Source organism: Gavia stellata, chromosome 1, assembly GCF_030936135.1.
Source record: "Gavia stellata isolate bGavSte3 chromosome 1, bGavSte3.hap2, whole genome shotgun sequence".
Lineage (NCBI taxonomy): Eukaryota > Metazoa > Chordata > Aves > Gaviiformes > Gaviidae > Gavia > Gavia stellata.
This window is the reverse complement of record NC_082594.1, coordinates 72,344,861-72,366,554: the sequence shown is the minus strand read 5'-3', so window position 1 is coordinate 72,366,554 and position 21,694 is coordinate 72,344,861. Positions and strand designations below refer to the sequence as shown.

At 43.9% G+C, this 21,694-nt stretch overlaps 3 protein-coding genes across 3 annotated transcripts; 1 reads left to right on the top strand and 2 right to left on the bottom strand.

The window, feature by feature from the left end:
- The first annotated feature begins 1 nt into the window (after position 1).
- MRPL30 (mitochondrial ribosomal protein L30) lies at positions 2 to 3,529 on the top strand. The gene is made up of 5 exons (XM_059816788.1): positions 2 to 65; positions 468 to 548; positions 2,200 to 2,346; positions 3,185 to 3,258; positions 3,347 to 3,529. Exons 1-5 carry the CDS (start codon positions 15 to 17, stop codon positions 3,477 to 3,479), a joined length of 486 nt encoding a protein of 161 aa, XP_059672771.1. The 5' UTR covers positions 2 to 14; the 3' UTR covers positions 3,480 to 3,529.
- Positions 3,530 to 6,953: 3,424 nt separating this feature from the next.
- LOC104251925 (lysozyme g) lies at positions 6,954 to 10,350 on the bottom strand (the record flags this gene model as incomplete). The annotated part of the gene is made up of 4 exons (XM_009822332.2): positions 6,954 to 7,548; positions 8,345 to 8,483; positions 9,495 to 9,691; positions 10,260 to 10,350. Coding segments are annotated over 4 exons (561 nt in total), but the record flags the coding sequence as incomplete, so codon positions are not given.
- Positions 10,351 to 18,793: 8,443 nt separating this feature from the next.
- On the bottom strand, positions 18,794 to 21,134 carry LOC104251275 (lysozyme g). The gene is made up of 5 exons (XM_009822329.2): positions 21,077 to 21,134; positions 20,669 to 20,770; positions 20,211 to 20,407; positions 19,949 to 20,087; positions 18,794 to 18,927 (listed from the first exon to the last, which is right to left on the bottom strand). The coding sequence occupies exons 1-5, from the start codon at positions 21,117 to 21,119 to the stop codon at positions 18,794 to 18,796; spliced, it is 615 nt and encodes a 204-aa protein (XP_009820631.1). The 5' UTR covers positions 21,120 to 21,134.
- Positions 21,135 to 21,694: the final 560 nt, after the last annotated feature.

The window sequence follows — 21,694 nt, the reverse complement described above, 5'->3', positions numbered from 1 at the left end:
GGCTGCGCACCGAGATGGCGGCCGTGGCGGGCCGAGCGGGCTTGGGGCACAGAGCCGCTTGGAAGGTGGGGGGGGGGTGGCGGCTGGGGGCCTCCCCCGTGAAGCGGCGGGGAACGGCCTTGCTGGCGCCCCGCGGTCGCTGCTGAGAGGGGGGAGGAGAGAGGGAGGCGGTTACGGGTGGCGCGAGGGGCCGAGCTTTCGGCTGCTGAGAGGTTCGCCCTCTTCGGGGCGCCACCGCCGCGGGCCCCGGTCGGTGCCTCCCCTGAGAGGAAAGCGCGGCCGTTGGAAAGGCCGAGGAGCCTGTGGGCGCTCGGTGTCAGCACAGTCTGCTCTTCAGCCACCGAGAGATGTAATAAACGCGGGATATGTGCTCACCCGGTCTGAGTTTGAGTGGCTGTGTAATCTGTTTGCAAATGTGAAGAGCTATAAGGAAAGTCCCGACAAGTTATGTCCTGCTCTCTTTGCAGGTGCTGGGGAAGAGGATGGAGGGGATGGTGACTGCAGTGTGGGTTCGTTGTCTCTTTACCAGGTCGAGAATTCCAGACTCGGTATGTGCTTCAAGTAGTTGAGAAACTGAAAAATAGGTATTAGCCTGCTTAATTCTGTGCTTTCTGTGGTATGACAGATTTCTAGAGACTCTGAGATGAGCGGGTTCTTGGTGCACTGGGTGAAGAACTGGCTGAAGGGCAGGGCTGAAAGGGTTGTAGGGAATGGGGCTACATCTGGCTGGTGACTGGTCACCAGCAGTGTTCCTCAGCGTTCAATTCTAGAGCCAGTTCTGTTCAATACTTTTATCAATGATCTGGATGCAGGAGTTGGATGCACCATTAGCGAGTTTGCTGACGATACCAAACTGGGAGGTGCTGTTGACTCTCTCGAGGGACAAGAGGCCTTGCAGAGGGATCTAGATAGATTGGAGCATTGGGCAATCATCAATGGCATGAAATTTAACAAGAACAAATGCCACATTCTGCACCTAGGATGGAGTAATGCCAGCCACAAGGCTAAACTGGGAGAGGAGTGGCTGGAGAGCAGGCCTGCACAAAGGGATCTGGGGGTGCTGGTCAACAGCAGGCTCAATAGGAGTCAGCAGTGCGCCCTGGCAGCCAAGAGGGCAAACCGCGTCCTGGGGTGCATCAAACTCAGTATAAGCAGCCAGTCAAAAGAGGTGGTTATCCCACTGTATTCAGTGGTGGTGTGGCCTCACCTTGAGTACTGTGTGCAGTTCGGGACCCCACAATTTAAGAAGGATGTGAAGGTCCTTGAATGCATCCAGAGGAGGGCAACAAAGCTGGTGAAAGGGCTGGAAGGAATGTCCTATGAGGAGCAGATAAGGACTCTGGGTTTGTCTAGTTTGGAGAAAAGGAGGCTGAGGGGTGACCTCATTGCTCTCTAGAGCTTCCTGAGGAGGGGAAGTGGAGAGGGAGGTGCTGATCTCTTCTCCCTGGTATCCAGCGATAGGACGTGTGGGAATGGTTCAAAGCCGCACCAGGGGAGGTTTAGCCCTGGCATTAGGAAGCATTTCTTTACCGAGAGGGTGGTCAGACACTGAACAGGCTTCCTAGAGAAGTGGTCGGTGCCCCAAGCCTGTCAGTGTTTAAGAGGCATTTGGAGAATGCCCTTAATAACGTGCTTTAACTTTTGGTCAGCCCTGAATTGGTCAGGCAGTTGGACTAGATGATCATTATAGGTCCCTTCCAACTGAAATACTCTATTCAATAAATAACTAAAACCAAAGAGATGGGAAGTTTGACTTACACTGTACATGTTTACATTTATATTTTTAACTTATCTTTTTGCAAGATACTGTCTAGTGTCAGTTGACCCTTTTCCTTAAAGTCATTCTTGAAGCCTGTGGAAAAACTTACCATTCAGAGGCTAAGCAGAGGTTCTTCAATGAGATGCATGTGAATTTAGGTGCTGTGCTGGTATAGTGTTTTCCATGTATTTCTATGCAGTTGTATGGCCAAACTCAAGAGTGCAAACCATTGTAAAAATATATTTGACTTAATGTTATAAAAGCGGAATTTGAGGTGACTTGTTGGTGCTGTGACCTTCTGAAAAGAAAGGTAGTTAAACATGTAAAAATTCTTATGAAGGTTAAAGTATGTTTTAGAGAGTTATTTTGTTAACTATAATAATAATAATTCAGATATTTAGGAAAAAACCCTCTTTTTTTTTTTTAACTTCTTATTTTAGGTATTTCAGCCACGGCCTGGAGATCATGAAAAGTATGGAGGTGACCCTGAGCAGCCCCACAAAATCCACGTTGTTACTAGAATAAAAAGTGTAGTTGGTCGCCCGTACTGGGAAAAGAAGATAATACGTGATCTTGGACTGGATAAAGTATGATTGTTGGTTTTTATACTTATTGTTTACATCAGAAATGTAGAAACCTAGGGTAGAACTAAGGTGGTGGGTTTTTTTAAGGACCTCAATTTTGCAGTCACAAAACTCAGATTGCTTTACAGCTGCTATAAATGTAATTGAGAAATCGATGATGTGTTTAAGAGCTGAGAGGATCATTGGTGGCAAATGCCCATTTAGTGGGAATTCAGAATATCACTGTATGGTATTGCTATGCATGCCTGAGAAGAACCTTACCTTGAGAATTCTGCTAAAATAATAAAAATAGATTTGCAAATTCATTGAATACAGTTTTCTCCGTGGGTCATAGTATTCAGATACTGCAGGTAGGCAAATAAGACTCATTTATTAATGAAAAGGCTTTCAAAACCAAAAAGGATGATAAATTTTCAAACAGGCTCTTAAGGGTTTGTGTCAAAGATGTGTTTATCCAAATTTTTAGGCCAACTGCACATTGTGCAAAAATTTGTCTAGTCAGTGTTAGATTACAGAGAAACAATGTTTGCTTGATCAATTTAAGATCTAACTGAAGCAAGCAGCCTTAGCACTAAACTACTGTATTTACATTTAGAGTATTCTTAACAGTTGGAAGAAATTTGAATATATTGATAATGTAATTTGTCATTTTACTGGAATCAAGAGTATGATCAGGTTTTGATTTTGTATTTTTATGTATGTTCTTGACGCATAACTTATTTTTTTAAATCTTATATTTGCAAATATGGTTTATATTTTTATTGATAGTGTGAAAAGTTCAGTGAACAGAAATTTGGGGTTTGGCAATGCATTTGTAAAACCTATTCTGTCCTTTATATAGGCACATCAGCCAAGACTACACAAAAATATCCCTTCTGTGAATTCCAGACTGAAAGTTGTTAAACATCTGATAAGGTTTGTTAACTATTTGTTTAGTTTGGAACACTTAATGTAACTCTCTCCTAGTCATAGGACTTCACTAAGCAAACTCTTTTGCCTATAGAATACAGCCGCTGAAACTACCTTATGGATTGCCAACAGAAGAGGAAATGTCGGACACCTTTCTTACAAGTAAGGGAGAGCTTGTCATTAAACGGCATCTGAAACCCGTGGATCAGAAAGAAATTAAGTCATAAGGTGTGCTGATTGGATTTGTATTTTATAAAATAAATAATTTAGCTCTCGAGTTCAGAGTTTGTGTATGAAATATAAGCTTAATTCTTTCCCTGTCTGGTACGAGTGGCAGAGGTGACACTGCCTAAAGAAGGATTACACATGTACAAATATAAAATTCAGTGTTGGTAATGTTTCCCTGAAATACTAAATGAGTGATAGGCTTTCTGTCCTTGTGTTTTAATTTCGTGGCTAGATTACTGCAGTTTATGGCTAGCTATTAGAGAACTTTATTATTAAAGTCAGATAAGCAGAGAAGTAAGAAGAATAGATCTAACTAATGATGGTGAGGACATGTCCCAGCTAACAGTAAAGGTTTACAATGGTGGTGCATTACTTCACCTTTACTGCACAAAGGAAGGAACCAGAATTGAAAAACCTATTTACCAGTTACACGAGAATTGACTGGCTATCCACTAAGAGTGTCATTTGATTGAGGCAGGTGTTTGGGTGACTTACCTTGGTCATCCAGATCTCACACTTGGTCACTAGCAAACATTCTGTCATCTGGCCTCCTCTGTAACTTAAAAAGTACCTGAACTCCCCATTTGGGAGTAACAGGAGGAGTGATTCACATCTTGGTAGGTTGTATAACTTGTCTTTCAGAAAACATGCTATCTCACTTCATGCGTATTTCTTGATCCTAAATATTTAATAGTAATGGCCTAAGAGCTACAGCTTGTGTGAAAGTTCATGCTTTTCCTGTTGTAAAATTGCAAACTTTAGAAATCTGGAGACCCTGAAGCATACCTCTTTGACACAAGTTAGTAATTATGGGCTGCAAGCTTATAAAATAACACCTTTTACTGAAGGATCTTGAATAGTACCGTGTGCATATTTTTATTTACAGTTTTAAGAATTGTGGCCAAAGTTAGGAAGCTGCTGCTGTATCAAATGATAAAGTAGTTTTCATTCCAGCGAGCATAAATCCCATAGTTTAACAAACTGTGAGCCTCTCCCATACTAGACACACTGTGGAGGAGTTAATCTTAATGACTGTATGTTGTGAAAAGACCAGAGTGATACGGTCGCTAAAATTGAATGTTTATCCTTTCTGCATGCTTGCAGAGAAGAGTAAACACCAGTAACAGTTCAAAGGAATAGACGTATCAGTAGAGGGACATAAAAGCTGGAGACGCTGTGTGCAGAAGAAGTAGGCTATGGTAGTGGCATTGAAGAGTGTAATGGTTCCTATGGGCAGGCTGAAGGCAGAAACGTGAAATTGAGCTGGAAAACCTCAGTTTCTCAACAAGCTACAGGCTGTAGTTGGGCAGACACAGAAAATACTGGTGTCAGTCTGAAGTATATAGAATAGCAAGGAAAAAATATAGCAGGTAAATGAATGTTGTTTTTCTTCCCTCCTTCCTTCCAGCATCTGCTTAGCATCTTGTGCTGCAGTGTGGTATAACTGCAGTCTCTGTGTGGTGTTGACCACGTTCCCACAGGGAGGTACTTCATAAAGCTGAAATTTCAGCCCTTTTGAAGGGCATGTGTAGTGCATGCAAGCTACAAGACATGCTCACAAGAGATGGCACAAGTACTAGGGCCCAGAAAATTATGCAAATGGCTCTTGTTGCTGAGGGATAGCAAATATAAGTCTTGTACCAGGCTTGGTCGCCCAGAGCATCAAAGCCAGGATTGCTCAGCACATTCAGGATTTGTGTCCATGGCACTGCAGCCTGGTCAATCTCCAACAGAGGGAGTGCTGCCAGTTCTGTCATACGCAGTATGTGTATGAATATGGATCTTCTATTCATTGCACTATACAGATGCTACAACCTTCAAAAGTACTGCAATGTAAACTGGAAAGAATGTGTTAATGGACAAGCTTGCTTTGTACTGTGCACAGCTTAAAAAGCGTGTGATAAACTACCTAAGTTAGAGTGGAACTTATAACTGCTTCTCAAGTACAGAAAAGGGAAAATGCTTTAGATGTTACCTGTTATTTCTGGGTGAGATTTAGCTATGAGAGACGTTACAGCTGTCTTTAATTGACAAGCTGGTAGTTTTCATGAAAAAGGAAATTGTAGACTTAAGATGATAGCAAAATTCTGGTTGGAAGGTACCTCGCAGGCCTCTAGTCCAACCTTCTGCTCAACTCAAGGGCCAGCGTAGAGGTCAGACCAAGTTGCTCAGGACTTTGTCCAGTCAGGTCTTGAAAATCTCTGAGGACAGGGGCAGCTCAGCCTTTCTGGGCAGGCTGTTCTGCTGGGGGAAAAAGGTTATATGCAGAAAGCAATCTTGTATCCAGTCTGAACTTCTCTTCTTTCAGCTTATGCCTGTTGTCACTTCTCTTCCCACCTTGCAGTTCCGTGAGGAGCCAGCTTGGCTCTAGCTGTTCAGTTATCCCTCACAGGTAGGTACTGTGGTGCTCCTGTTAGGTCTACTTGAAGCTGTTCCTTCTCAGGGGGCAAGTGCTCCAGCCCCAACCACTGTGGTGGCTCTCCACTGACTTTGCTCTACCTAATTGGTCTTTCCTGTGCCAGGGGGCCCAAAACTGGATGCTACTCTAAATGTGGTCTAACAAATGGTTAGCAGAGGCATGTAATCCCTTCCCTTGGTCAAGCTGTGCTTCTGTTCATACAGCCCAGGGTATCCTTAGCTGCCTTTGCTGCTTGGGCACACAGCTGGCTCACATTGAGCTTGCTTCTTGGGTAGGAACCATTTGCCATGTCTACCTGCTGAGGTATTTAAAGTATAGTCAAACAAATCTTTGGTTCAATATGTGGTAGCAATGTGGAAATGTACTGTTTTAAGAATAAATTTCTATTTCTGTGCTATTGCACTGTTGCAGGTTCACTTACTGTTTCAGATTTGGTAATTAATACTGTAATGTGACTAGGTCAATACAATTCTAATAATAGCATCAGGATATTTTAATCACAGGTGCAAATACTAGCTATAAAAATGCACCGTATTTAAAACAAAGAGACAACCCCCCCCCCCCTCCCGCTTTTTGTTATTTCTCCTTAGCCCCTAGTGATACACTTGAGGGCATTTTTTTAACCACTTTAAACCCCTTACTTTTTCTGCCGTTGTGTCTTGAAATGGCTGAATGAACCCAACAACTCTGAAGCTAAGGCTCCCCAGAAGCTTTACTGTATGATTGATTAAAAGGATCAGTTTATTGTGCATGAACTTGCATCAGATTTTATAAACTACATGCCATTTTAAAAACATGATGTAATGTGCATATTCTTACTCCAGACCCTGCATTGAAGCTAATATGTAGCTTCAATAGAAGTATTCATTACAGCAGCTTGAGTTTTGCAGATTGTTTGCAACTGTAAAGGCTAAAATGAAGTAGTATCAAGGGCAAAAAGAAGTTAAGGATAGCTTAGTATTTTCCCTCCTGTCACAAGAAACAGCCACTTTGGGGTCACATCACCAAAGTTAAGAGCAATTATTCTGAAAAGATACGATACGCTGCGATACACTCTTCTGGTAGTTAAACATATACAATTTTTATTGCAAATACTCGGTTCCAAAATTGCAAATTGTTAACAACCAATTTTGTACTGCTGTTAGACATGTGTATTGACAGATAAAATCTGAGGCAGATAAAATCTTGTTAAGCAGTGTTACAGCTGTCTTGCAGCATTAATCTGCTGCTTGAGAAACTGCAAGGACAGATGAAAACTCTGCTTGAATATTCTCATGAAGTGAGATAAAAAATCAATGGCAAAAGATAGGTTATAGTTTGGATTATTAGCAGTGTTGTCTTTTAAAGTTATTTTTTTTTAGTCTAGCAGAAAAAAAATCATTGAAAGCTTGCACTTGTTTCTGGCTTCATTGCCCTCCCCCATTCCTAACGTTTCTGGGGGAGAAATCCAGGATTTTTTTAATTAGAAGACAAGTATGCAATCAGTGACTTAAATCTAATAATTACTCAGATATCTCAGTATCCGTTTCTCTTATAAAACTTGGCTCTTGCAACCACATCATTGGCGTAGTCATTGTGTGTTGTGCCAATATCCATTCTGTCGTAGCTCCGGACGTTGTTAGCTCCCGCATTATAGGCTGAGATCCCACCTGAAATGAGAGTGAAAGAAACACATAAACAGAGGTGATACTTCATCAGTAAGTAAGCAAACAAACAAAAATCACAACTGAAATGCATTGCTTTAGTTTGTAGCTCTCTTTTCACCAGTATTGTTGGCCATAGTATTACCATTTCCATCTATTTTTGTCACTGAGGTGTTGTTCCTTTTGTGTTTTGACTTTGTGAAGAAACCCTAATTTCCTCCTTTGCATCCAGACTTGGTGATCATTGTCCCCTTGCTGCATTTTGCTAATGTTAACATCTTCAGTTCTATGACTGTTTGCTTTTGTGCATATTCCTTCATGCCTACCTGTATTAATAACCTCGGACATATTTGTATTGTAGTTGAAATAAAGGGACCCAACCATAATGACTGCTTCAGCTGTAATCAGTGCTTAAGAATATAACCATGTTTCCTCCAGAAAGGACCATACATATTCCAAATTAATGTGTTCCTTCTTCAGTTGCCAGGGTAGTAGCTCTTTGTAGGTGTGTATAGAAACACAAAACAAATGAAACTGAGAGAGGAGGGGAAAAACCCACCCTTACTCCTTGCAACTGAAAAATGTAATGATATTTGCAAAGTTTTCCAAAAGCCTGCTAGAAAGCTAACCAAATTTTACACCTCTATTCCTTTCAGTGAGTATTAAGGAATATTATTTCACACCTCAATAAAATGAACAGAGGGAGTGGGATGTGTTTAGTTTTCTAAAGTGCTCGGTTTTACAGCGTTATTGCACTTGACTTTTATATGTGTGAATTGTTTTAAAGCTGACAAAGCTCTACCTTTGAGCTGCTGTTCCTTTGTCCAATTTGGGAATTTCTTCTGGATTTCCTTTATCATCCCGCATAAAATCTCTGTGCCTTGTGCTAAGTGCTCTTCACTGTCCCATGACCCAACAATCTTATGGTACCGTTTGTCAACCTGAAAGTCAGATGGCAATATTAGCACACCAGAAACTCCACTATTTATCCACAGCTCTTCATTGCTTACAGGCTGCTTGTATTCATTTTGATCTTTAATGTCATGATTTACCTCTTTTGTAATTGTATAGAGAGGAAGCAAGCTCAGCTCAAGGCACAGGTGAAGCCAGCAGATGCATGAATAGCAGACAATGGGGGCACTGAAGAGGAATGCCTGCCCCACTTCCTTGTCTGTCAGAGCCTTAAAAACCCAACACAGCTGCTGCTGTAAAGGTGACAGGGTGCAGAAAGCAGGCTTACTGCTGCTTAAGCTTTTCCAGCTGCAAGGTGACTGCTTCTCTCCTCCCCAGCTGCATCAAGGGTGGGAAAACCCCCGTTTCCTCTAGGGATCTCCCCTGCATCTCTGTCCCCGTCCTCCTCTTCTCCTTCTCTTCTTCTCCTTCTTCACCTCTTATCCATGGGGTAGTAAAGCGCAAGTCTGAGGGGGCTGGAGCTGTTACAAAAGTGGATCCCAATGTGTGCAGCAAATGTTTGGGGATTGTATGGATAAACATACAATTTGGCAAACAACTGAGGCGTGAATGTAAGCATGAATAATGAAGCAAAATCCCCCACTAGCCAGGCCCCTGTGGTGCATGTAGGGTAATTAACCTGACTGTATGTAGCTGCAGCCTATAGGTCTCCGTGCTTAGTTTAAAAAAAATGCCTTTTGAAACAAGACTTATTATCTAAAGTATGAAATAGGAACAATTAATTTCTTCATTCCCAAGAGAGCGCTGAGAAGCAAGCAGCGGTTTCATGGTGCAGAAGCAGTCTGCTCATGCCCTGACACTCACTGGGGTCCTTCCCCAGTGCCAGGAGCTGACAGCTGGGTCAGTGTCAGCTTTATTCTGGCCAGAGAGTTGGCTGAAAAGGTTTAGGGGGTTGCCTTTCAACAGGGCCCCTGGTGCTCTTCTGAATTTCTGCTTCAAAAGAAGGATGAGGTTTGTGTTTTTAAGAATGTTGACCATACCTGCATTAAACCAAATCCATTTCCATGGTCACCCCAGCCATTTTTCAGCACTGTCCCAGCGTGCGACTCTCGAGAGATAATACCAGCAATCACAGCTGGATCAACACACTTGCTGTTGCCAACTTTTGTAATCTTGGCTTGGTATTTCTCCATGTTCTTCAAATCTTTTTCTGCAATCTTCTCTGAGGCAGGAACTCCTACAACAGAACATGCATGACTTTTCCTTTCGTTTTTAAAATCAGAAACAAGTTGTTCTAACAGTCATTATGACTGAGCTGAAATTTTGAAACCTTCTGAATCTATTTAGAGAGAAGCAATGATTGAATTGGCCAATTTTGCTGAAGGGTAAGTAAGTGCCCTAGAAATCAATACACAGATGATATAAAAGACATTTTTTCAAATACAGAGCACAGTTCTCTAGCATGCAGACTAAAAGGCAGGTCTTCTTGTTTTAAATCTAAGCCTTTGGAAATACTCAGAAACTTAGGTCACGAGGGGAACCCTCTTGAGGGATAGAGAAAAGCAGGCTCGATGGCAGGGGTTGGATGCACCCAGCAGACCTTGCATTTTCTCTGTGATGGTCTTGAATATCATCTCAAAGGCAACTCTATTCCCAACATAACCTTATGTGTCCAAGTAGGATCTTGGTTGGTTGTGGAAAAATCTGCTCACATGGCACTGACTGACAGCCAGAGACTGGGATCTGTAATAGGCATGAGCTTGTGCGTGGATGTAAGGGGAGATAAACAACTGAATAGTGCCTACCTGCATAGCTCAGACCTTCCGGTTTCGCAGTTGCCTCCGAAGCTCCAGTTGTATCAACTTTCAGTATATTCCCATAACGCTCCAAACAGCCTAAGAGCAGTATTTACAACCAAACATCAGGCCAGTGCAGTGCGTGATGTGTGCCGCTAAAATGTTTTCAGCTCCATGACTGAAACCCATGGCATCATTTCGATACTAGTGCAGGCATTTGTGCTAGCAGATGTGGTCATGCTATCGTATGCTCTGGAAAGGATTACCTCTCGGTCATGCTAGCGTAAAGCCACAGTGTGGCTTGTGAGGTGAACTAGCTTGTGCACATTTCATCTCCTCAAATTTTAGCTTGCCTAAAACTTGGCTGTCTAGTCGAAGCTTGTGACTTGGGCTGCCCGCATAGCCAATGGAGAAAGGCACCTCCAAAAGGCGGTTTTTCTATTCCAAAAAAAAAAAAAAAATCTGTAAGAGTCAAAAGAAATCCTATACTACTTACTGGCTCCAGCTTGCTTTTCCATAGCTACTGTCAACAGGAAAAAACGAAGAGAAACATCCTTCAGTTACATCCATTAAAATTTATTTGACTTGCAGTGTCTTTGACCTGCAATTTTTCTGCATTTATCTGTTGCCTAAACATGCCACTGCAGAAGGGAAAACATGCAAACAGCAGCTGAGAAGCAACGCTAACCCAAGCCCAGCAGTTAATAGAAAACAGACTTTGGTCCAGCAGATTATTTACAAGAATATTAGACAAACATCACAGACCTGACATGTTTGCTGCAGGATGTCTCCCCACTTCTCGCTGCACTTCCTAGAGACAAATGGGCTTTTTATCTGCTAGTAGCGTTTTGGAGCAGCTGACTCAGTGCACTTCCCACACACTGCTAGTATTACAGGAAACAGGAACACCTAACTACTTGTTGTGTGTACACCCAAACACAACAGGGTTTCGGCTCAATAGCACGAACACAATTACGATTTTAAAAATGAAATACCTTGTAACTTAATTTAAAACCCCATTGCTAACAGTTTAGAACTAGGAGGAGCCTCATCTGAAAACAACTGCCCCCCTTCAGTTGTTGGAAGCAATAACATGCTGACAATGGGAAAACGAGAACCTGAGCTTGCGGATGTAATAAAGTTTTTGGAGGCAAAGACCCAGCAACAATAACACGACACAGAGCTGCAACCACTGAGAATTTGGAGATGCAGAGACTATGCTAGGCCCCTGTTACCCCTTTTGTACAGTGACAACAAAGGTGAAGGCATAAACCCACATTAGCAGGCGGCGTGGATGAAAGCCACTGTAGCTGTTCAGCTGTAAGGAAAAAAGCCACTGGATGGCAGACCTCCCAGTCACTGCTAATCCATCCAGACACGCATCTCCCCCGTGGTAAATTTTGTGAGGGGGAAATGCTGTTTCGCTCTTTCATCAGCTCTTTCACATTTTAAGCTGGGGAATTCATCCTGTGTTGTAACATTGAAAGATTCAATTCTGTAAATTTTTCCCTTATGGTTGATGCCTCACATCGAGAACCTGCTGCAAAAAGTCACAGCAGCCCGTGCACGGAGCTCTTCATGTTCAGTGTTACGAATGAGTTTAAAGAAGGTTGAAACACAGGGAAGTACCTCTGGCCGGAAGGAAAATAAAACAGATATGGCTCATACAGGAGTTACATAAAAAGATATTGAAAATTCAAAACACCATTGAAGATGATTCACAAACCAGTAATCTCCAAATGGCCTGTGCTTCCTTATTGCTGGGGAGAATTGTAAAGGATGTACTAGTTCACTGCTTCTACATCACAGTAATTGAGGCAGGCAGGTAGATCTCCTGTGTTTTCTGGAGCCCTCTCCGGAAACTGTTGTTTCATCATATATACATGCGTGGAGTCTCGCATGACATGGGAAGTGTTTTCCTCAACAAACCTGTATTCAGACTACTTGGGGAGAATGTCACATCCACACAATGGTTAATAACAACAGCCCTGTCTGTCATCTGTGTGACGTCGAGCAGGCTGCAGCTTGCAGACTCCAGCAAGAGCTCGGGAGCTGCTGCAGGCTCAGGTCTCCAGGGATGGAGAATGAGTTACGGCTTTTGCCAGTGCTCTTTGCAGCATCTCTCGCTTGTCCCATCGCTCGCTTGTCACTCAGGAGGCAGTATGTAAGCCGCACTGCATGGCAATCTCTCCTGCTATGTCAGGGGTACTGGTGGTGGCTTTGGGCAGGCTCAAAAGTGCCCCAAATTGTGGTTTATCTTCTGGATTCCCCTTGTACTTGCTGTTAGTTGCGGCAATCAGCAACCTCCAGTTCAGATCCATCTCATCCTAGTTTTCCTTCATCTCTCAGAAACGCTACAAAAAGCCTGTCAGTGTGTAGTTCTGCCATGAAACTTGGTCTCTTTGTGTTGACCTCACCGTGGAGCGCTGTGAGCCAGCGCTGTGGGCTGCAGGTCACCCTACTGCACTGCAGTGCGGGGGGCCAGTGCTTCTTCCCTCCCCTGAAACCTCTGCTGAGTTCAGTCCGTTTTGCCTGTGCAACTGCACTGAAGGCAGGGGCATAATCTGAAGGTAATGGGAATGTACACATACATGACCGAAGGAGAAATTTGACTTATTGGTCATCTGTCAGGAGGGGAAAAGCCTGAAACAAAGAGTAGGAAGAGGGGGAAGAGACCGAGTTGGTTAAATCTGGTTTCCATAAGTGAGAGATATATCAAGACAGAAACTTACTTATAAACTGAAAATGTTTAGTGCAAACTCTGAGATAATAGCTGTAGAGGCAGGTCCTGGCATTTTTCAGAAACAGATTATACATTAGTTGAAAGGGATTCAGAGAGTTGTTTCTCAGTGTGTGAGTGAGCGTTGGCTCATCCACAAAAGAGGGTACAGCAAAGGGCTACGAAGATGATTAGGGGACTGGAACATCTTTCTTATGAGGAAAGGCTGAGGGACTTGGGCCTTTTTATTCTGGAGAAGAGAAAACTGAGGGGGGATCTTATTTATGTTTATAAATACTGAAGGGGTGGGTGCCAGGAGGCTGGGGCCAGTCTTTTTTCAGTGGTGCCCAGGGACAGGACAAGAAGTAACGGGTACAAACTTGGTCACAGGAAGTTCCATCTAAACGTGAGGAGGAACTTCTTTACTCTGAGGGTGGCAGAGCACTGGAACAGGCTGCCCAGAGAGGTTGTGGAGTCTCCTTCTCTGGAGGTATTCAAAACTCGCCTGGACGCATTCCTGTGCGATCTGCTCTGGGTGAACCTGCTCTGGCGGGGGGGTTGGACTAGATGATCTCCAGAGGTCCCTTCCAACCCCTATCATTCTGTGATTCTGTGTGATTCATTTGAAGAATACCTGTGTTAAGCGCCTGAGAGGGCAGGTGAAATCACACAGCTTGGGACAGGGTGGCTTGGAAATGTTTTCTGTTAAAAGCAAAGCAATGACTAGCATGCTCTTTTTTAACATCATGCTGCAGAGATGAATGAAATTTAGTTTATTTTTAATTAGTGTTTAACTATTTTATATTTAACTGCTTTTTAACTGTATTTATATGGTTTTTAACTGTAGAGCATGACTTGACTTGTTTCTACTGGATTTACTTCTGCTTGTGTTGTCCTTAGGTGCGTCTTGTCCGGCTTTGCAGCATTTTTGATGGCCAGAGAAACAGTGAAATAGTGACCCTTCCTGAGTCAAAAGGTGGAAGTTGAGGAACCCTGCTGGGAAGTGTTTAAACAATGCTTGAAGGCAGTTGTGATTTACTTTTGTGTGTTACTTTTAGCTCTATCGTCAGTAACTAGCAGCAAGGACCTCTTGCCCTAAAAAAAAAAAAAAGTCTCTTTTACATTCTGGTAAGCCAGTAGTTGAGAGTTTGGCGTACATTTAATAGAAGTTCTCTCTGTAAAGGAGAGAGACCCAAGGAGGTCAAACAGGACCTGTCTGATACAAAACAATGTTCAAGACAGCTTAAGGCAAATAAAGAATGTGCTTTTAGGCCCCTTCCTGCATTTCATAAAGAATCACACAAGCCAAATTGTCATAAAAATTTTGAGTGGATTATCCTTCACATGTTTTACTGCTGCAGACTTGTTTTAAAAGCACCCATGGCTTCTTGGTGTTGGAGTTGGGATTAAATTGGCTTGGATTAAGTGGAACTTCTCTTCTTTTTCACATGTAATTTTTAGGTAGTGTAGTCCCATGAGTAAACTATACCAATCGTGACACATGATTCTCAACTACTGCTCCAGTAATTTTTTTTCTTTTCTGTAATAAAGGTTCAGAGTTAAGAAATTAACTTAGGACACCAGCATAGCAAAGCTCAGTTTTATAGTTCAGCATTTAAGCAATCAAAAAGACGTTAAACCTGATAGTGCAGATCCAACAGAGTACTGAAAGAAGGAAAACAGTGGTTGTGGCTGTTAGAGGGAAGAAGTTGCACCACGCATTTCAAAACTCTGCTGGTTTTATTTATCAGTTTGGTTTCAAAAGTCCCCAGTAGTTTTTGCAGAAGTTCTACTTGTCCCCTCAGCAGACGTAAAGTCCCATGCTGGAGAATGCGAACAGGACTGAGACATGAAGTTTACGCAAATTGCGCAAATTTCAGTGTCTTTTGTAATAAGTTCATTTTTGCAAGCCTTGGGTCTTGCAAAGCTGACCTGAGACTTTAAATAAATTCTCAAGTATCTTGGAAGTCTTGTTCATGACCTCACCTAAGTACAGTAAAGGCCATTCTTGTTATAAGATAAATACTAAAGAGCAATACTTAAATGTATTAATTTGTATGAAAGTACAGCAGTGTATGAGCAGTACAAAATGTATTCATTGCTGATTAAAAATGAAAGCAAAAAATGGGAAACTACATGTATTTTTGCATTAGTATGTGTATACCTGCTCTACTCTGTCCACATAGACTTGGCAAAGCTGTTTACTCCTTTCCCTTTCCTGGCCGTCTATTACGTAGTTGCAGACACATATACCTGTCTTTAGCATGTCTAAGCCATCTTTCTTGTCTCAGCCATCCCGGTTCTGCAGTCTCTTCAGGTCACATTTTCTTCACTTCTGATCATGGTTGCTGCTGCGGTTTTGAGGTTCTCTAGTTGGTCCCCATCTTCGCTGAGCTGTAGCTACCCGAACCAAACGTCCTTAGCTGAGGCCTTTCTGGTGGTGATTAGCATGAAGACTTCACGTGTCTTGCAGAGGGATACGCTATGTTGTGCCTCCTAGTGCGGCAGTTGCCTTCGTACCACAGCAGGACACTTCCACCCTCCCCACTTCCGTCTCCCACCCCACTGCCTTGCTCTGGCCCTGGGCTACGGACGCTGGCAGTGTCGGTCCCCAGGCCAGAGGGCAGGAGATGGTGGATGTTGGAGACTAAATCCCCTCTGTAGTTGTGGGAGGCAAATCCTGGCGTGCAGAGCGCAGCCCACCTCAGTGGCGTGGAGGGAGAGAACATGAAGTTGCCATGCGTCCACATGGAGGGATGTCTGCAGCAAGTGTCTGCTGTGAGGTTTGCAGCCATCTCCACATGTATGTAAGGAGGACCTTGTGAAGATCTATGTTAAGCCAATTATATCTTTCCTAAGGCAAGTTACAAGGCTTTGGAGTTTTTCTTCTGAATAAAAACCGACATGTATTTATTATACGACTACCAGAAAACCCTGCGACATCAACTGCCAGGAGGTAGAAAATACTGAGGTGCTCATGTTTAACTGTATTTAAATGCACAGCAGCCCTTACCTCACTTGACATTGACTGTATGGGCTTGGTGGGAGTTAGTATGGAGCTTGGCAGTGCTAAGACCTTGCCTTCAGATGTACTGCTGAGCAATTTGGTACAAGGTAAGAAAAGAGACAGTAGCTTTAAAACGTGTATGTTTAAGTAATTTCATAGCAGCTCTAGCTGAAGTGTCAGCAAGGTGCCTTCCACCTAATGAAGCTCATGGGTCAGTGAGCCCCAGGACAGGGACATCCCTCCATGCTGGTCCTGGGAACTAGTGGCATGAGGCATCTGCAGAAGCAATTGATCAGAGTCAATCTGCAGGAGTAACGGGTAGTTCTCAGAGTTGAATAGTGGTCAGCATTTGTTACCTCTGGGTGATTTGTGTAGGCTGCATTTAAAAAAATCAAGTGAATCACCTGGGTTTCCAAGGGTATGCTGTCAGACAGCCACTTCTCCAGGGTGGCAATGAGGCAGACACCTCCCAGCCTACCTTTCCATGCAAACTGCTCACAGCACTACATGGGCTGCGGTGACGGCAAGCAGGCTCTTTCCAAGTCGAGGTGACTTGCTAGGGCAAGTCCGTAGCTACAAGACAGGTTCAGGAGCCAGCCAGGAAGGAAAGTCAGCAGGGCAAAATTGGGATTAGCAGGTTACAAAGCCAGGCGCAGGCTGACTTCCAGTGCAGCTCAGGTGAGGACCAAGGGCAAGGTCGTGAGCTTAAATGCAGCTCCTGAGCCAGCAGGCAGAAGGTGCGTATCAGAGCCGACCTTCAATGCAGGCAACCAGACCCCTGGGAGAGAGGGGGAAGAAGCTGCAGAGCCTGTCAGTGCAGTCAGGGCCCAAACAGCATGGTCACCCCAAAGCTGACTCTTCTCCAGGCTGAACCGACCCAACTCCCTCAGCCTCTCCTTGTGTGTTCTTGTGCTCCAGCCCCTGACCAGCTTGGTGGCCTCTGCTGGACTCACTCCAGCGGGTCAGTGTCCCTCTTGTATCGGGGAGCCCCAGACTGGATACAGTGCTCCAGGTACGGTCTCACAAGCATGAAAGAGAGGGAAATGATTGCTCCCCTCCCTGCTGGCTAGGATTTTGCTAATGCAGCTCAGGGTGCTCTTAGCTACATCTCTGCGAGGGCCCATGGTGCCCACCAGGACCCCCAGGTGCCTTTTTGCACAGCTTGCTTTCTAGACAGTTGGCCCCAGCCCGCACCGGCACATGGAGTTGTTCTGTCCCAGGTGCAGGTCTTTGCCTTTGTCTTAATTGATCATCATGGGGTTGCCATCAGCCCATTTCTCTGGCCTCTCCAGGACCTCACATTTGGCATCATCTATGAATTCTCTGGGAGCGCTGTCTGTCCCTAGTCCGAATTGCTGCTGAAGACATGAAGCAGTACTGGCTACAGGATCCATCCCTGGGGGATACCACTCGCAACTGGCCACCAGCTGGACCCTGTGACATTGACCACCACGCTTTGAGCCTGGCAAGTTTCTAGCCAATTTTCTATCCACCCACCCAGTCTGTGTCTCACCAGTCTGGCTATGAGGATACTACAGCAGGCTGGGACAAAGACCTTGCCAGGTCAAGGTATACCATATCCGCTCCTCTCCCCTTTTCCATGAAGCTGGTCATCTCATCGCTGGAGGCAAACAAGTTGGCTGGGCACTATTTACCCTGTTTAAATCCATGCTGGATATTTGCAGCATGGTCTCTGATTGCTCCTGGGAGGATATGTATCATAACTCTGTGCACTGTTAATGGCTTCGGATTGCATTTTCCTATCCATTTAAGATGCTTGCAGCCAGTGATTTTTCTAATTATTTTGTCATACAGTTATTCCCAGTCCCAGAAGGTGTGCTCATCATGGAAGAATAAAGGAAGTTCCCTCAGCATGGAAGCGGATGCTGGTGGGAAAGACACAGCTTGCACTGCCAGGCCAAACCCAACTCTTCCTTCGGTCCTGGAAAATGAGTGTCACTCAGTCCTGCCAGGCATCTACCCCTCTCCTTTTGTTGCCTTTCCACCCCCCCTTCCACCCCCAAAATAGTTCAGTTCCAGGTCTAGAAGGAATAGGAGCACCAAAACATGCCGAACTCAAAGACTGCTGTTTTCCTGAGTGACACTCCTCTACAAGCAGCAGAGCAGGCAAAGAATTTTATGAAGCACAAATGTGTATTTCATCCTGTTCCCTTCTCAGTTTGTCTATCTGCCTAAAATTAACATCCTACTTATCCAAACTTTGCTAACACACATGACAATATGAGTACATTGGAGTCCTGCTTTGTTTGCTAATAACACTTTTATTCAGTTTCTGTTTGCTTATTTCTGTATGACTGAAAACATCCATTTCTATTCTATGTATTTTTACGAAAAATTAGCATTCAGAAAAAAATTACTACTCCACAGCATAATGTAAATATCAAGCAGCTTTGAAAAAATAAATCACTAATCTAATACCCAAGGAAGTATTTTGCCTTTTGATTTCTTAAGAGAATAACAGATTTTGGCAGAAATGTCTTTTAAGATCTGGAAGGCAGCAAATTATCAATAGCAAACAAAGACAGCCCTCATAACTCAGAGAAATGCGTAGATAGCAGAAAAAAATATTAAGATTTTGGTAATATTCCCTTTGTAAAATCCAAACCATATTGTTTGTAAAGAAACTACATGACTGGTGTCTTACTGAATATTTTTTAAAAAATTCAGGGCTATAGTCTCCAAATTCTTATTCATGTAAATCATTCCTGTACATTTGCATCTCTATGGGCTTGCAGGGCACAGCAAGGATGTCATGCAGGTGATGGTAAGGAAGCTACTTGGTAGAGATTCCAGAGTCTAGTATCCGTGTTTCATGTAATACTGGGCTCGTGCAACCACGTCGTTGGAGTAGTCATCGTGGGTGGTGCCGATGTCCATTCTGTCATAGCTTTGGACGTTCTTAGCACCAGCGTTGTAAGCAGAAATGCCACCTGCAATGAAACACCAAAAGAACTCGTATGGACTTAAAAAAATAGGGAAAATTTCAGCCTGATGTGTTCTGCTTTTACTGCTTTTGAAAGCTTTCACTTATCGGGACTTTGGAAGGGGAGTAGGTGGCATTATTGGAGCTTCTCTGACTTAAATGGGGCTCTGCAAACAGCTTACAGTTATTCCTGAATCCCCCAAAGCATCAGAAAGATACCAGAGGTTTTGTGTTCACAGATATTTGCAGCTTGATGAACTTGTACCATTTACCTGGCCCAGCACAAGCCCTTCATTTACACTGAGCTTGTTCAGAATAGAATAGAATAAAACAGAATAGAATGGGATCATATCATATCATATCATATCATATCATATCATATCAATCATATCCAACATCCTTGTAACTTCTCATTCATCCTTGAAAATTGCTGCTCATAAAAGAGAGTTAAAACACACTCATACACTGTGTTATCTTTGTCTCACAGCTGCATGTTGAAAAGCAGCGGTGTCTGAGGTGGCTGTGAAACGAGCCTGCCGTGGCACCCCAGCAGTCCAAGGGGGTTGTGGGGTGCAGCGTGCTTTGAAGCAGGCGGCTTTTCCACGTTGTGCAGCACAGTTTTGCAATTCCCTGAGAGCAAACACCTCGTCTCCTTTGTCAACAGAGATATGGAGTGAACTGCTGGCCCCATTCAAGTAAACCAAGGAACTATTTGTTAACCTGAGTGGCTGTAGGAGACTTCTTATGGTCAGATAAGGAAAGCTCAGCTCTTATATAGACTAGATTTCAGGTGTATAAATATTTGCCACATGGTGGTGGAAATTAAGCAAGGCTGCCATACTAAGGAAAGGCAGGAACAACACAGAATTGACAAAGCTTGTCTTTTGCTGGTGAAATAAAAGAGGGGTGAAAAGCTAAGCAACAGACTGGTAGAAAAGTGGTTTTTGAGGAACACGGGAACTAATTCAGTGTGTTCTCGTCCTAAAATTTTCTTCTCTTCTGGACAAAACCTGTGGCCTGTACCTTACCTTTCAGCTGTTGGTCCTTTGTCCAGCGTGGGAACTTCCTCTGTATTGTCTTTATCATTGAGATAAGTATGTTTGTGCCCTGGATAAGATGGGTTTCACTGTTCCAATGTCCCACAGGCCTATGTGAGTTTTTGTCAACCTAGAAATATCAAAACAACACAAAGAAGTCATTTCCCTGCTCTAACGGTTTATATGTTTAGGGGGCTTACCTTTATTTATATGCTATTTGTTTATCAGATATTAGTGGTATATTAGCAAATACCTGCATTAAACCAAATCCATTTCCATTGTCACCCCAGCCATTCTTCAGTACTTTGCCGGCATGAGATTCCCGGGAGATGATGCCAGCGATCAGGGCTGGTTCGATGCACAGTTTTTCGCCAACTTTCTTAATGAGTGTTTTATATTGATTCATAGCTTTTAGGTCCCGTTCAGCGATCTTTTCTGAAGCACTAACTCCTGTAATTAAAATCAAAAGTAAAGATACTTGCTTAATAACTTTTAAAACTCAGAATTGTCTCTCACCTCTCTCCTTCTAATACAGACAGAATTACATCAAAATTTTGTTTGCCTTGCCTCTGGGAGGAGGTAGATGATCGCCTACAGGGATATTATGCAGGCTCAGCAGCTAGTGTGCGTTCAGCCTTTTGGAAGTGTGAAGGATTTGGGATTATTGTGCCACAGAGAAATGGAGCCGTCTGGCAGAAGAGGGATACTCACCGCAGTAGTGTAAACCCTCTGGCTTTGCAGTTCTGCACGAAGCCCCAGGGGTTCGAATTCTGTTTACACTGCCATAGCAACTTGTGCGGCCCTGGGAGGCACCTGCAGAGGCGACATGGAAAGGCTCAGGCGGTAAAAACCTTTTGTGACTGCAAGTAAAACCCAAGGGGAGGCTGCACCCTGGAGAGAATGGGTTGCGGGGCGCAGGAGCCACGTGGGGCTGCCTCTGTCGCTGCTTGTGATGGAGAGGAGGTAAGGTCCTGCCCTGCGCCCTGCGCCCACCCGTCCCTCAGCGGCCACCCCTCCTTTTGCCAGACTCAGGAGGGGACCCAAGCACTCTCTCCTCCAACAGGGTTTAATGGCAACCGAGATTCTGGGGAGGGAGCTGAGGAGGGACACCGGACTTACCCAGGAGGGCAGCGAGGCCCAGCAGCACGAGCATCGGGTGCATGGGGTGGTTCTTCCTGAGCACGCAGAACAGCCTGGAAATCAACCAGTCAGCATTGGCACGCATGAAGACACGAATATACCTCACTCCTTGCCGAATAAACAAAAAGAAACTTTCTGAGCTGATGGGATATTTCTCTCGGTTGGGTAGGCAAAGCGATACGCAAATGGAGTTGCGTCTCTTTATAAGAGACCCCAACAGCCGCTCTCCTGCTCTGGCACGAACCAGGCTGCAACTGTTCACAAGAGACCTGTGGCTTCTCACTTCTGCTGGTGTTTCAAACTGCGTCTTTTACAACATCTTGGTAACTTCCTCCAAGTCTCAAACCCCAATATTTAATTCAGAAAAAATAAAATTAGTAATGTTCAGTGCCCTGTGCTGCTGCGCTCCCACCATGAACATCCTTATTCCCTGCCCATATTCTGAATAGAAACCGCCTTCGCCACGCCTGGACGGCTTTGCCTGAATCTCCTGAGACTTTGTTTATACTCAGAAATCGTCACTTTCAAGATGCAAGCTCTCTAAATCATTGTGGCTATCTACTTCAAGGTGAGTTGTACTCTGGGAGCACCCCTTTC

Bases quoted from the DNA above. Each gene is read 5' to 3' on its own strand.
- MRPL30 (XM_059816788.1), top strand. From the start codon at position 15: ATGGCGGCCGTGGCGGGCCGAGCGGGCTTGGGGCACAGAGCCGCTTGG. The intron at 66-467 runs GTGGGGGGGGGG...CTCTCTTTGCAG, and splicing joins GGCACAGAGCCGCTTGGAAG to GTGCTGGGGAAGAGGATGGA. The intron at 2,347-3,184 runs GTATGATTGTTG...TCCTTTATATAG, and splicing joins GTGATCTTGGACTGGATAAA to GCACATCAGCCAAGACTACA.
- LOC104251275 (XM_009822329.2), bottom strand. From the start codon at position 21,119: ATGCACCCGATGCTCGTGCTGCTGGGCCTCGCTGCCCTCCTGG. The intron at 20,771-21,076 runs GTAAGTCCGGTG...TCGCCTCTGCAG, and splicing joins GGGCCTCGCTGCCCTCCTGG to GTGCCTCCCAGGGCCGCACA. The intron at 20,088-20,210 runs GTATTTGCTAAT...TGATATTTCTAG, and splicing joins ATGGATTTGGTTTAATGCAG to GTTGACAAAAACTCACATAG.